Source organism: Astatotilapia calliptera, chromosome 15 (assembly GCF_964374335.1).
Source record: "Astatotilapia calliptera chromosome 15, fAstCal68.1, whole genome shotgun sequence".
Lineage (NCBI taxonomy): Eukaryota > Metazoa > Chordata > Actinopteri > Cichliformes > Cichlidae > Astatotilapia > Astatotilapia calliptera.
This window is the reverse complement of record NC_137436.1, coordinates 41,789,946-41,805,042: the sequence shown is the minus strand read 5'-3', so window position 1 is coordinate 41,805,042 and position 15,097 is coordinate 41,789,946. Positions and strand designations below refer to the sequence as shown.

Sequence of the window (15,097 nt, the reverse complement as noted above, 5' to 3'; positions counted from 1 at the left end):
CATGTACAGGACATACAGAGAATAGAAATTTCGTTACTCTCAAACCCTAGATGAAATAGCAAATGAACATTTAAATATAAGAGAGTGATTAAAAAATGCAAATAAAATAATTAAAAAGTAAAAATTTAAATAAATAAATACAATACAAATTAACAAGAAAGCTATGCAATATACAATATTCAGGTAAGGGTAAATGACATTGAGTGTAAACCAGGCAGAGTAGTGCAAATAGGCAAATGTCCTAATGTCCTAATTCCTGCCAAATCCTCTTTGTGACTGCACTGAAAAGTTAGGAGAAGAAAGAGGAAGCACTCTTCTTTTCCTTCCTACTGTTGCCAAAGCGCTTGTTCACAGGGGCTCATCTGACTGTTGGTGTTATTTGGGGGCATTTTTTGACCAAGTATGTTTGCACATATAAAGGAATTTGACTTTTCTCTCAGTGTACACAACAGAGCAGACAACAGAGAATACTGACAACATGGCATCGACATGACACACACAGCATGGAACACACAATAACAATGTGTATAGCATGAAACCGATACCACAGATGTGAATGAAATTCATGTTTTATCAATTCATTTATCAATCTCCAGCACTCAGCTTGCTGTGAAAAGCCAAAATATTCCCTAGAATGCATCAGATTGTAATTAAATAATAGAGATCAAACTAGTAATTTCAACCATCAAGTTTAAAATCTAAAAAAATATTACACTGACAACACCGTTACTGAAAAAGTAGCAAAATACTGAATCAAAAAGCATCAAGATGCAGCACATGAAGGTAACATCATCTTTCATGCTGTGCCTTTTGCTTTGTCTTTGTCTCTGCAGGTTTAAAGTGAAGTTTTGCACCTGATTGCCACGAGTAGTGTGTGCGTTGACTGTAGCACCTTTACTCTTGCCACACTTTATCAGCATCACCAAACACGGCTCATAGTCTGTAACTGAACGAACCAGCTAGAAGCCAGAAGGCTGGCTTACATGTAGAAAAAACACATTTATCATGTAAATACTAGGGGTGCAACGATACACAAAATTCACGGTTCGGTTCAGTTCGATACTTTGGTGTCACGGTTCGATAGTTTTTCGATACAAAAAATGTTCATGCTTTTTTAATTTGTCATTTATTAAAATTATAAAAATATATTTTAACTCAAAAGTACAGTTTTTAAATTTAATATTGCTGAAACAACAAAATAATAAATCTATCTGATGGAGGAATCCCTCATCTTTGGAAAAGAGAGTTTATTACAGAGAAATGGCTCTTTCAAAATAAAAGCTATACTATCCACTTCTTCTGGGCTATATTCTCAGCAGCATATTAAACATATCAGGTCCCCATAAGGAGAATCCTGTGCTAACGGCTGTCTAAATGACTCGGCTAAAGTTTGTAGCATGCGTGCTTGTTGTTTTTGTCTGCTTCCACTTGTCTTTGCACGAGGATGATGTCGGTGTAAATGTGCAGTCATATTCGTTGTGTTCCCACTAGTGCTGTCAGCGTTAATCTCGTTGAAATGACCTTAACGCCACAACACGGCAAATCTCCGTTAACGAGCTACCGCGGATCGCCCCGTGCATGGGGCTGGACGGCCAACACGTTAACGAGCTAACTGCGCTAACACACTAGCTCCCACCCATGTAATTGAGCACTGCGTGGCACATCCAACATACTGTTTTACTTTAGTCCATGACGCGCTTACCTTCAGGGTCATACGTCACATGAAGACCAAAATAGTTCCAAACGCCAAATCTGAATGAGGGTGGGGGAGGTTCAATTTGCCATGTTGCAAGGAGAGCTTAACTTCTGTCTCGCTAGCTTGCGCTGCGCTCAGTGAATCTGCGTTCGACTACTCCGCCTAGGCTGCACTGTCGAGCGCAGATCCACTGAGCGCTCAACACAGACAGCATCGTCAGAAGGAAAGTTGATAAAATAAATTTAAAATTTTGTATTGTTCGATACATATGCGTACTGAACCGAAAGCACTGTATCGAACGGTTCAATATCGATACGAGTATCGTTGCACCCCTAGTAAATAGTATTACCTGTAAGTGGTATCGACGATACTGATCCGATACCGATACTTTGTACAAAACTTAATGCTTCATTGTATTTCGTTATACCATATATAATTGTATTGTGTAATTGTAATAATAATACAATAATATAGCTTCATAATGATTACAGGACATCAGACTACTTGTTCTTATCACTTAATAATGCAGAATTATCATATAGAAATAAAAGACCTGAAGTTGTGGCTATTTGAACAGCTTGCCTGCAGCACTAAAGGACTCCCTGAGACGTCTGTCTCGCCCTAGCAGCACCTGCACAGTATAATTCACTGAGTAAATTTTACTCAAATTGAAAAAAATTTTACTCTAAAAAAGACAGTATTTGGTCCCAGTCTAAATGGAGTAAAGTTTACTCTTACGGTAGAGTTAAACTTTCAGAGTTAAATCTACTCTATTCAGTGCAAATATTTTAATACACATGATGATAATTTACTCAGTTTAGTATAAAATAAAAACAACTCCACCCTAATTTTACTCTGAGTAGAACAGAATTTTACTCTACATAGTATTTTATTCTAAATAGAGCAGAATTTTACTCAGAATTGAATTCTAATTTATTTCAAATAGAACAACATTTTCACTCCAAATAGAATTTAAATTTTACATACAACTAAATTTTACTCTAAATAGAATTAAAAGAAGAAAAATATATGACTTTATTTCGCCCTCTATGTATTATCATTCACTGCAAGGTACAATAAATAAATCAGAAATTATTTATATTTTAACAGCCACCTTTATTGTTCACAGGAAACAGTATGGTACAATATAAAAACTGGAATCACTATCACTGTATGACACCTGTAAATCAAATGTTTTACAACAGAAAAGCTCTTCAACACAAATTACATGAGGTCCATCTCTTGTACACAAAACTTGAACCCAGAAAATGTGCCATAAACTTGAGCACAACCAAACTGGCCACATTTAAGATGAAGAGTCTTACCAGAACAGAGTCCATGGATCACTTTGAAATGCTTTATCAAGGAATTAGCATTTGTCTGGGACCTCTTGCAAATGAAACAAAACATTCCAGCTCAACACTCTTAGTAGAAAAAAAAATATTCAACGCAGCATCCGAGCCCTCAACTCTGCAACCCTAGGATTCACTTTGGTTGTATCAACATCTATCTCGTAAATGGTGGTCTGCAGGAAGTTGTACATATTGACCAGATCGTGGTCATATGACGTACCAAAGACAAAGTGAGCTTTGAAAAGCTCATCAAAACAAGCAAGAGAGCCTGGTGACTTACAAGGTACTGCATGTTTGTCTATCACAATGAAGTACTTGTGAATCACATTCCTCTGAGTGCCCACTGCAAGAAGGTATGGTTGAAGGCTCTCCGTGATGCCATCGAGATGCCCCTGGATGCTAGTTCCCGTCTGTGACACAAAGACAGATAAACGTTCCAACATGATAAGACTTCGGTTAAAAAACAAGAAGCTGACAGAATTAAGGACAGATACAAAACAGACAAAACTAGTTCAATTTTAACTACTAGCTTGTCAAAACTAGTATCTGTTATCTGTATATCTACAAAAATCTATATGCAGATATAATCTATATAAATATGTTAATTACCATGACAGTTAATTTGTTGAAATTGTAGCATTTCTATTTACAATGAACTTAAAGTTTGGAATGACTTGTTGTTTGTGTACTTTACTCAAGTGATAAAAGAAATGTGTGATGTTGCAAATACAGCCTACATATGGTTGTGGAAGACATAAAGGCTGCTTGACTGAGCTGTATACATCTCTTGGTAATGACTAAATTCATAGTTGTATTTAAACATACACCTTTTAGTTCGTCTGAAATATTGTTATCAATGTAAATATAACTAGTTATGTTTCCTTTACTGTAACTTTACCTTGACAAACTTGACAAGATGGTCACAGGCTTGTCTGGCTGAGAGCTTTCCTGGTCTCTTGCGGCCATGAGGTGATGGTGGTAACAGGTGTACAAGGATCAAAATGGATGACATGTCACTGTCCCATCCTGGAAACATAAGTAAATTGGAAACAATAATTAGCTGCCAAAACACGTTATCTGCAACTGTGTTAACACTTACATTATAAAGTTTTGAAAAAAAAAAAAGCGACAGCAGGTGACGGTGTTACACTTTCAAATGCTCCAATTAAAACATAACAATAAAATTCCATTTATTTTATCTCACCATTTTCCACTTCTATTGTGCATTCAGCATTTTGCACAAGGTACTGAAGGTCATCTGATTGCGTGAGACCACGGCTTTGTTCGAGGACTTTCTGCTTGTAGATAGTGGGCCACTTCTCCAGGAACTTCACAGAGGTGGCTTCATCGAACATCAAAGTAAAATCTTGTTCAATCTGCAGAAGAGATGAAATTATCAAACAACTTTTATGCTCACTTTTTTCTCAGATGCACCTCAACTTATAAATGTAACAGTGAGGGAAGTTGAAGGTAAGATAAACATACTAATCCTCCTATATCCAGGAATCTTGGGAAGTCCAAAAAGATATCAGATGACTTCACTGGATCATGAATCATCTTTTGGCGATAGTTGAAGGTCTGCTTCATCTTCATCATAACAATTCCTTCATCAGCTGTATGTTTCATCAGTGCAATAGCCTCAGAACACAAGCTGTCTGTCATTAGGCAGTTGTCTTCTCTGAAACAGTCTCTATCAGATGTTGGGCCCCCTAACAGTGGATATGAATAAGACAAAAAAGTGACACCGTGTCCTACAAGGCTTGAGAACTCAGCTAGAATTTTCATGCATGCAGTTTAGTCTCCAGATGAGTGAGACTTGAATTATAACTACTAACAATATCACATACCCATTTGCGTTTTTGACATTCTGGGAGTCTTGTTTTGTCCATTAGAAGCTTCCTTTAGGATAAACTTCAATCTCCAAGCCAGATACCCACTCCCATCTTCTGCATTGTAAAAATGCTCCTAAAATTAAATGAAATATTTTAATTAACATGTTAAAATATATTTACACTTTCAATCTGAAAATTGCAGCAATTGAGCTCCCTTGCTCGGGACTGGAGCGCTGAACTCTAAAGGGATTTAAATAATGAGAGTTAAGAAAAGGCAGCACAGAGGAAAGTCCTGCGAAAAGAAAAACATCTTCAGCTTTACTCAATCCAGAGCCAAACTGTTAAGTAAATTCTACATATATTTCATGCCTGAAAAATGTCTTACATTCACGAGTGAAAAGTAAATTGTTTGAACTTATTCTTTTTTGTACTTACATAGCCCAGCCTGCTCCTAGGATCAGCCAGGTATGGGAACAACGTGATGATACCCTTTGCATATTTCTCTTTAACACGTCTTGAAGGACTTGTCCTACACAGACAAACACAAAGTTGAAAGTCTAAATACCACCTCTAAGAAAATAAATGAATGAATAAATGACAGCAGGGCAGGGATAGCTCAGTAGGTAGAGTGGTGGCCCCATGATCGGAAGGTCGGGGGTTCGACTCCACTGAACGGCTACCGTGAGGTACCCCTGAGCAAGGTACCGTCCCTACACACTGCTCCCCGGGCGCTGCACTGGCGGCTGCCCACTGCTTCACTGGGTGAATGGGTTAAATGCAGAGGAACTATTTCTCTATGGGGACTAACACGCACACTTAAAATGATAAATGAATTTATCATATATATACTTATGAAATAACTATGTCAGCATACCCATGTTCACTTGTCATATGTGCAACTAATATCTTGACCATGTCACGCCGTCTGCTATCCGTTAGGCTTTTTGTCCGGGCATACTCATTGATGATCCTCTCTCCTCCTGGTTTGTTCTTTAGAACATCTTCAACCATCTAAGTTACAGTAAAATAGAGCGATATAATAATATATAATCAATATATCATAAATATTTTTCTTGTGATACTAAAAAAGCTTTCAGGTTCGTTCTAGTTCAAATCAAAGGTCTATAGTCACGAATACATGTTATTTTTTTTAAAGTATGTTTTAGTATAGAATTGAGGTTCATTAGATATTCATGATCACTGTGCTTCAAAGCCACCTAAAGTTCTGTTAAAAAGCACAAATAATTACCCTTAAATTTGTCTGTCTCTCAAGCACACTAACTTTTTATGTTGCCGATCTGGTCTACAATTTGCAGACCTGTGCTGAAGGAAAGACAGCAGAATCTTGTGCTTTTATGACAGTGATAATAATACATATAATATATTCAAATTTGTGTCAACTTTCTGAAAGGGTATACAGCAAACTACATAGCTTACTCGGGCAAGAGAAGTGTCGTCAGCTCTCCGTCTTGTTGTAGGACTGTGTTCCAATAATATGGTGTCATCAGAGTCCACTTCAATTTCTCCACTGGAACTGGTAAAGGAGGTGCTTGCAGAAGAATCTATCAAATCATAAAAATTATAGAGGTCACTTTTGTGCTGCCCCTGACTGCAACAATGAGGTTCATGAAGCTGGGTTTGTAAAGTGCTTTATGAGTGAGCAGTGTAGAAGATTTTTAGTTGTAGTGCCTTGATGTTCCTGTTTTAGCCAATGAGTGACAGAATCGATAACATAAACTAATTTAAGTTTATTAGTCACAACCAACCACATGACATCACATTCCATAACAAACAGAAAATCTTTTTAAATGTTTAGCAGTTATTTCTTTAGTCCAGCTTCAGAAATAGTTAAATCCATGTCAGTTTTTGAGAGCAGGGCTCCATGATGTAAATTAGCCTTTATATGTTTAGTGTTTCATGTCTTCTTGCCTTCTTGTTTAAGTTTGTATGATGGTTAGTGTTATTTACACAATCATAAACATTGTAGTACCCAGCAAAATATAGGATTATTTGAAAACAATTCAGTAAATTTATTAGCTTGCCTTACACAGAACATGTTCTACTAGCCAGGACTTAAAGCATGAATGACACAGTGGCTCAGTGATTGAGTGATTCTAGTGACATTTACCTTTCTGCAGATGTTAGATTTTTCTTTGCTTAAGTTAAAATGCTGTTACCAAGCTGATGGGACATTAAACTGTTAAAAATTCCATCAGGGATAGAAACTCATCATTATTCCATTCCCGTGGGATCCTGAAAAAAGTTTGGCCAATCTTAATATTTGGACCAAGTAATTTGATAGGACAACTGACTGTGTTACGTAACTGCTCACACCCTCTCAACTTGCAACCAGGAAATAAACTGGACTGTGGTTTCTCTCCCCACTACCCGGTCAATTAAAAGTTTAAAAATGACGATGATGATGACATTCCAAGATACTTACCATCTGGATTTGGACCTTGTGCTTGACAAATCTCTAGCACACCAAGGTTTTGTTTTTTCATAAGGAAATCAAAAACATCCTCATCAACTTCAGTCTTTGAGTCATCAAAAACTTTGAAGTCCAAGTTTGGAATGTTGAACTTCTTGGCAACTGTGAACATTATAAAATTGCATTATACATTTGAAATTAATACCAGAACAAGGCAAAAAAAAAAGTGAAATTACATAAACTGAACCAGAAAAAAAGCCTAAACATTTGGTATAGCAGCTATTATAGCACCATCCCCAAAGCTTGACTGATTCACACAAGCTATGAAACACACTGGAAACTTTGATTTTTTTACTCACCACATTCCAAAAACGATGTGTAGGTCAGTTGGCCCTCAAAACAGATGTACTTTTGTTGTTCTCTATACTTTACACGCACAGCTTGCATCCTTCATGATATGAAAAGGATATTGTTAAATAATCAGATTTATTACAAATACTTGCAAAATTGAACAAAACACACACATATATTCCTTGTATGTCTTACAATCTCACGATGCTCTGTTCTGATGAAAAAGCATGTAAAAAAAAAACACATAAGTAATAGAAAGCTCTACATTGCAGCAATAGGAAGTTTGTATAATGCTAATCTAATACACTAGGGGCTACAGACTGCAACCATGCACACAATTCAATTCTGAGTAAAAAACATGTGCTCACCTACCATTTTGGATAAAACATTGGTGCACAGGATTTGTTAAAAACACACTTCCCTGGTCAATTATACTACCTAAAAACAGCTATTCAGCAATGCTAAATTAAGTTTATTGAAATATAGCTGTCTGAGTGGTCGAACAACATTAATTTTGTTGGAAGCTAACATTAGCATAAACCTTGGCAATTATGTAGCATGTAAGACCCACAAACTCAGAAGCTGTAATATAATACATGCATTACCCTTCACATAAACAAAAACTCCACATTTTATTCTATATAAAATCATTATTTAGCACTTTGCTCACTTACCTGGCTTATGCTGACAGTCGCCTCCGTTCCACTGCGGGATAAGAAAATGGCGGCAGAAACGAAACTTAAGAAGCGAAAATGGGCGTGGTCTTTCTATATTACTCTGATAGAATTTCCTCTGTTTTTTGGCTCCAACTCTAGCGGCCAATTGAAGTGATTAGGTTCCAAAACGTGCAATAACTACTCTTTTAGATGAAAATGATGTTGACCCTGGAAAAATCACTCTCTCCGTTTTCCTGTGTGTCCTTCTCCTCCTCTTCAGTTTGCCTCAACATAAGCTCGTCATATTCTGTGATATGATTTACTCTGAGATGTTTGACGAGGTTAGTGATGTTGCCACAACACCGTACTTTCTTGCCAGATGTATCGCAAACCAGGTCTTGGCTGTTTGTGCACAGCAAATTCAAAAGTGTTAAATGTTTTGGTGTTAATAGTCTTCTTGCAAAAGTAGAGTTAATTTTACTCTAAGCAGAGTCACATTCTTTTAATGTAACTCTGAGGTGTAAAATGATAGTAGTTAAAATCGAGTGTTAAAAATGAGTGTTTCTCTGTCAAATCTGGAGGTGTTACAATGGAAACATTAACTCTTGACCTCTTAACTCTGAACTCCTACAGGGGCTATGACACCAACAGAGTAAATTCACAGACTCCGCCCCCAGCACGGCTCCAATCGAAGCTGAAGTGAAGCCGTTTCAGAACATTTTGCTCTACATATTTGAATTGTTTGCCATGCTTGGTAAGTCATTTTTCAAAGATTGTTTCAATTATTATTATGAGCTTTTACTTCTGTGGCTCTTTGGAGTTGAGACAAAGCTGTGTGAAAGGCATTAGCCATGTTGCTCGCTGATAGCATAATATTCTGTTTTAGCTAGCTGAAAGGTATTGTTTGCGGGCAAATACCACAGCCTTGAAAAAAGCTTGCATGTGAATTTTCAGTCAAACTTTTGGTCAAATACACCTAAAACAATGTGTAGAATGTGAAATGTTGGTATAATGGTGCTACTTGAAGCCTGAAAACGATCGCCCATAAAAAACACGAGCAAACAGCAGTAGCTGACGTCCTGACTGGATTCTACGTTAGCATAGATCCCTCCAGAGTTTTGTGCACACGGTTTAGGTAAAAATTAAAAAGGTTGAGGTTTTACATTTAGTTCAGTATTACCTGTTGCCTGTGTCCTTGTCTTTTGGGAAAATACTTTACACAAGTAATGGCTCAAAGAGGATTCCTTTTTTTTTTTACTGTGCTGCAATTGTTTACTGGATTATTTGTGCCATTAATTAGTGTCAACTAATTTTTATTCAATCTCCACACAGGATATGCTTGTGAAGATGGAATATGGGGGAGAGCAGAAGTGCGTTGAAGTTCCACAAAGGGATGAATGAAGGACATGCATATTGTATTGAAGAAATAAGTGATGAGAATGCTGTTATTTGCATTTACCATGTCAGACCTTTTGACAAACAAAATTCTAATGAAAGTGAGAACATGTACACTGTTACATCTTTCAGAAAATGTTTTGAAATTGTGCTGCACAGTTCAGAATAAATGTTTTTCAAAAACCATTGCATCTTTTTAGTAAATGTTTATTTCCAAAATAAATTTCTAGAAGTTCAGAACAGGAAAATTCCCGCTTTTTAGAATGAATTAGAAGATAACTCTTACGTAGTTAAACTAAAATACTCTTTGAGAGTTAATATATAAACTCTTAACACCAAGTGTTAAATTATCAACTCCAGACAGATTTGGTGTTTAACACTAAATCAGAGTTAACGTACCAACTCTCCAAAAAGAGTTAAATTAACACTCTCTGGTGTGGACCCATATAGACACTTTAATAGTGTTGAAATCAAATCCACACATGACTCTGTTTACACTCAGCCATTGCTGTGAGTGCGCACGCCAGGGGCTGTGACACATTTATACAGCCGTGTTTTGCACATGACTGTGAAAGTCGGTAGAGGAAGTAGTTCCTTCCAATTTAGACGATCTGAATGATATAGTTTCTTTCCACTGTGTTCCTGTTAATGAAAAACTACAAATTTACCCCAGAGTACTAAAATATTGATATTTTAATATGAGAATCGATTCTAGAACATAAATTACTGGCATCGGAAGAATCGATATGTCAATATCGATCCGCACACCACTAGTAAGTAGTAAATATAAACACAAACATGCCTATTGTTAACATCACACACTGTAAACTTGTTTTTTTAGAAATTAACTTAAATATATATTTACATCTACACTTTATTATACATGATTGTCGACATGGGTTTTATATATGGATCATTATGAATATTTAAATAAACATGGATTTTAGTGTTTCAAAGCTTGTTGTAACTTTATTATAAGAGTCTATGATAGTGTGTGTATAACCCCAGCCTGAACTTCAGGTTCCAGTTTCCCTCTAGTGTCACCAAAAACATCCACTACAATAAAATCCAATCTAAAAGTCAGAGAAATTATGTGTTTTACACATTGTGTAATGCTTTTGGACCAATGTTGACATTCAAATGTGGAACACAGACCTTGCGTTGTGGGCAGCAAAAGCATATTTAACATTCAAGAACTACATCTTTGATGAAGGAGGGGCTTTGAGGCTTTTCCTGAGAGAGATTTGTCTGGGCAGAGCGACACAGATCCTGAGAGTATGTCCTGTGGTTGAAGTCTCTAATCTTCCATATGTTGTCACTTTCTTCCAGTTCCTTTTAGAGGTTAAATGTCTCCAAAGCATTTTGAAACTGCTCTGAATAAATTGCGCTATTTAAATAAATTTGCCTGGCTTTGCTTTCACGATGCAAATGAACAGGTCTCTCTTTCAACTTAGCTCAAACTCCCAGTCATGCCTGTGTTTGACAGAGGCAGGAGAAGGTGCAGCACGGCAACAAAGGAGAGCGATTCTAATATCAGAAAAAGACTAATAGGCGATTATGTTAGAAACTGGAGGCTTTCTGGAAGAGGCAGCAAATGCACTGTGGACCACGGATGGCATTAATTTGCAATGCAGACTGTACATCGGCTCCAACAAAAATCTGATGGATGCAATACTTAAACTAAACAAACAGCAAAGGTCTCAGAACAAAGGAAGTGTGTGACATGTAGATGATACAGAAAACTCTTACAGCAACAGAAAAAGAGGGAAACAATCGCAGGACTTTTCTCTGTTGCTTTGATTGACATCAGAACATTTTTTTTAAGAAATCCTTCAGATGTGTGAGCTCTGTCTTTGTCTTCTACAGAGAGACTCCGCCATTAACGCAAACAGCCAGTTTTTGGACATGAACTAAATCTAAGTCACAGCACTGACCCTGTACAACTGTGTATAATAATCTCTTACATGCCTGTGTTTGCTTGTTATATTAGCTAATGTTCATATCCCACACATTCATGTGAAGTAAGCACAGGGCAGGAAAATGATGCTTTCTTTCACCGTGTTTGTGATCCCTCTGTAGTAAAACGTTTTATTAATAAAAGGTCATAGTAAAAAGGTCAGACCCAATAAATGATTCACATCCATTTCACAACAGAAAAAAGCATGAAAGCATGGTGATGCAGAGGTTAGTGCTGTTATCTCAGAGCAAGAATGTCCTGGGTTTGAAACCTGCCAGCTGGCCGGTGTGTGCATGTTCTCCCACGTGTGCGTCGGTTCTTCCAAACACATGCATATTATGTTAACTGGCAAGTCAAGTTGGCCACTGGTGTGACTGTGAGTGTAAATGTAGCTCAGGAGGTAGAGCAGGTCACCTACTGATCGGAAGGTCGGTGGTTTGATCCCTGGTTCCTCCAGTCTGCATGTCAAGTATCCTTGGGCAAGATACTAACCCCAACTTGCTCTCCAATGCATCCATCGGAGTGTGAATGTGTATAAATGTCGTTAGAAAGCACTAAGTGTAGATAAAGTGCTTGTGAGAATGGGTGTGATTGGGTGAATGAGGCATGTTGTAGCGCTTTGAGTACTCAGCGAGAGTAGAAAAGCGCTCTATAAGAATCAGTCCATTTACCACAGTCCTCTGATGAATCTGAAGTGGGAAATGTCTGTATTTGCATTCATACCTGTGAGTATATCTGCACTGCTTCGGCATCCAGAGTGAAACTGAGCTGCTCCTGGTAGTCTTATAGGTAATAATTTTAAACTTAGCAAGGGGAAAAGAAGTGATTCAAGCAGTAAGAATAATGTTGAGTAGCTGAATGTCTATACTGGCAGAATAGCTATTTACATTAGCATGATGAGCAAACTGATGCCTTATTTCCTTGTTCCTTTTACTCTGACACACACACACACACACACACACACCATTCCAATTCAGTTCAGTTCAGTTTTATTTATATAGTACCATCGCAACAGCAGTCACCTTGAGGCACTTTATAAGGTAAAGACCTCATAATAATAGAGAGAAAACCCCACCAATCAATAGAGGGAAGGAAAAGCTCCCTTTTGACAGGAAGAACCCTCGGGCACACCAAGCTGTGGGAGGGCAGCCATCTGCCACGATCAAACTGGGGGTGAGGGAAGGGGGGCAGGACAAAAGACACAGTGTGGAAGACATAAAGAGATTAATAATAGCTAATGATTAAATGCAAAGTGTTGTATGAACACATAGTGTTTCACACTGTTTCCTTGTCTTGGCACACAGCTAACAAGTGTTTTGTACTGTTGTGATCATATTAAGTTATCTGCTGAGGAGCTCATCCTTCCCACTGTGAAGTAAAACCTGAACGCTGCTCCACAAGCAGTAACTCGAGTCTGTGTAGAAACATTACCATGCTAGTTGTGGATTATGTGGTGAAGGATATGAAGTCAAATCAATATATTCAGAGGTCAACAAACAGCAGGCTGCACACCCTGTGTATGTATCATCAGCACACACACGCTAAAGAGGTGTTTAGTTTTGCATTTCTCTAAAAAAACCTTCATCAGGCAGAAACATCAAAATGTATAGCATTATTTTCAAGGCTCTTCTCTAATGTCTACAAAGGAGTAAGGCCCCAAAACGAGACCTAAGAACTTTCAGAACATCTGCATCCAATCCATCCACTGGACTTGGATAATTGGTGTTAGATGTCTAGATCAGGGGTCGGTTTTAGCTGAAGTGTATTTTATTTATGTTAGTTATTTTTTTAGTTCTAAATTGGAAGATTATTGTGATATTGACATATAAAAATAAAATTATATTTAATTATTTTTTCATCGCTCAAAATCAGAGTCACACTCGTGTAAGCCGATGTACCCACCGAAACGTGTGCATTTATGGAGACTTTCAACCCCAGCCAGGCCAGTTATGGATCTTCGGATCCACATTATGTCGGCAGCTGTTCTCCACCCTGAACTATGATGAAAACAAACGCCGCTCACGCTTCACAGATGACAGCTTATAGTTCTGCGTAAAGATGAAAGTGACTTCGTACAGCCCCGATCTGCAGATGCTGTGCGCAGAGGTTCGGGACCATAAGTCCCATTGTAAACATACCACGGCAGACCTGACGATGTTTCCATGAACACGCGTTTCAGCATCTCTTTATTGACCACTTTTCACACACAGTTGCTGTGCGCATACAGCCGGCTGTAGCTTTGCAGCTCACAGCCCGACATACAGTGGGGCAAAAAAGTATTTAGTCAGCCACCGATTGTGCAAGTTCCCCCACCTAAAATGATGACAGAGGTCAGTAATTTGCACCAGAGGTACACTTCAACTGTGAGAGACAGAATGTGAAAAAAAAAATCCATGAATCCACATGGTAGGATTTGTAAAGAATTTATTGGTAAATCAGGGTGGAAAATAAGTATTTGGTCAATAACAAAAATACAACTCAATACTTTGTAACATAACCTTTGTTGGCAATAACAGAGGTCAAACATTTACTATAGGTCTTTACCAGGTTTGCACACACAGTAGCTGGTATTTTGGCCCATTCCTCCATGCAGATCTTCTCGAGAGCAGTGATGTTTTGGGGCTGTCGCCGAGCAACACGGACTTTAAGCTCCCGCCACAGATTTTCTATGGGGTTGAGGTCTGGAGACTGGCTAGGCCACTCCAGGACTTTCAAATGCTTCTTACGGAGCCACTCCTTTGTTGCCCGGGCGGTGTGTTTTGGATCATTGTCATGTTGGAAGACCCAGCCTCGTTTCATCTTCAAAGTTCTCACTGATGGAAGGAGGTTTTGGCTCAAAATCTCACGATACATGGCCCCATTCATTCTGTCCTTAACACGGATCAGTCGTCCTGTCCCCTTGGCAGAAAAACAGCCCCATAGCATGATGTTTCCACCCCCATGCTTCACAGTAGGTATGGTGTTCTTGGGATGCAACTCAGTATTCTTCTTCCTCCAAACACGACGAGTTGAGTTTATACCAAAAAGTTCTACTTTGGTTTCATCTGACCACATGACATTCTCCCAATCCTCTGCTGTATCATCCATGTGCTCTCTGGCAAACTTCAGACGGGCCTGGACATGCACTGGCTTCAGCAGCGGAACACGTCTGGCACTGCGGGATTTGATTCCCTGCCGTTGTAGTGTGTTACTGATGGTGACTGAAAGAAATCTCCGTCCCGGGTTTCTCCGTGGATCGGGTTTCCTCCAAGGCGTGAGCACCGATAAGCAGAGTTTTGTCCTTTCCTTATAAGATTCCTAATTATTCAAAGTAACGCTCAGGTATGCCGTTCAGCAGGTTAGTTACGACGTCGGGAGCAGTTAGGAGAACAAAGCGATACAGAGACTGTTCAGGTTGCTCTCCCACAATCAACTCAAAGGTTTATTC

At 38.4% G+C, this 15,097-nt stretch overlaps 1 protein-coding gene and 1 long non-coding RNA gene across 2 annotated transcripts; both read right to left on the bottom strand.

Moving 5' to 3' along the window:
• Nucleotides 1–2,815: 2,815 nt before the first annotated feature.
• On the bottom strand, nt 2,816–5,030 carry LOC113006994 (uncharacterized). Its single transcript, XM_026143284.2, has 5 exons — nt 4,896–5,030; nt 4,534–4,757; nt 4,253–4,424; nt 3,947–4,074; nt 2,816–3,458 (listed from the first exon to the last, which is right to left on the bottom strand). The coding sequence occupies exons 1-5, from the start codon at nt 4,912–4,914 to the stop codon at nt 3,141–3,143; spliced, it is 861 nt and encodes a 286-aa protein (XP_025999069.2). The 5' UTR covers nt 4,915–5,030; the 3' UTR covers nt 2,816–3,140.
• A 286-nt stretch (nt 5,031–5,316) lies between these two features.
• On the bottom strand, nt 5,317–8,449 carry LOC145420368 (uncharacterized). Its single transcript, XR_013901674.1, has 6 exons — nt 8,337–8,449; nt 7,671–7,759; nt 7,324–7,473; nt 6,318–6,442; nt 5,755–5,891; nt 5,317–5,409 (listed from the first exon to the last, which is right to left on the bottom strand). It is a non-coding gene; the product is annotated as an uncharacterized LOC145420368 (long non-coding RNA).
• Between the last annotated feature and the right edge of the window lie 6,648 nt (nt 8,450–15,097).

Bases quoted from the DNA above. Each gene is read 5' to 3' on its own strand.
- LOC113006994 (XM_026143284.2), bottom strand. The intron at 4,425-4,533 runs GTATGTTTATCT...TCTCTTCTGCAG, and splicing joins TCCTGGATATAGGAGGATTA to ATTGAACAAGATTTTACTTT. The intron at 3,459-3,946 runs GTAAAGTTACAG...TTTGTGTCACAG, and splicing joins ATCTTGTCAAGTTTGTCAAG to ACGGGAACTAGCATCCAGGG.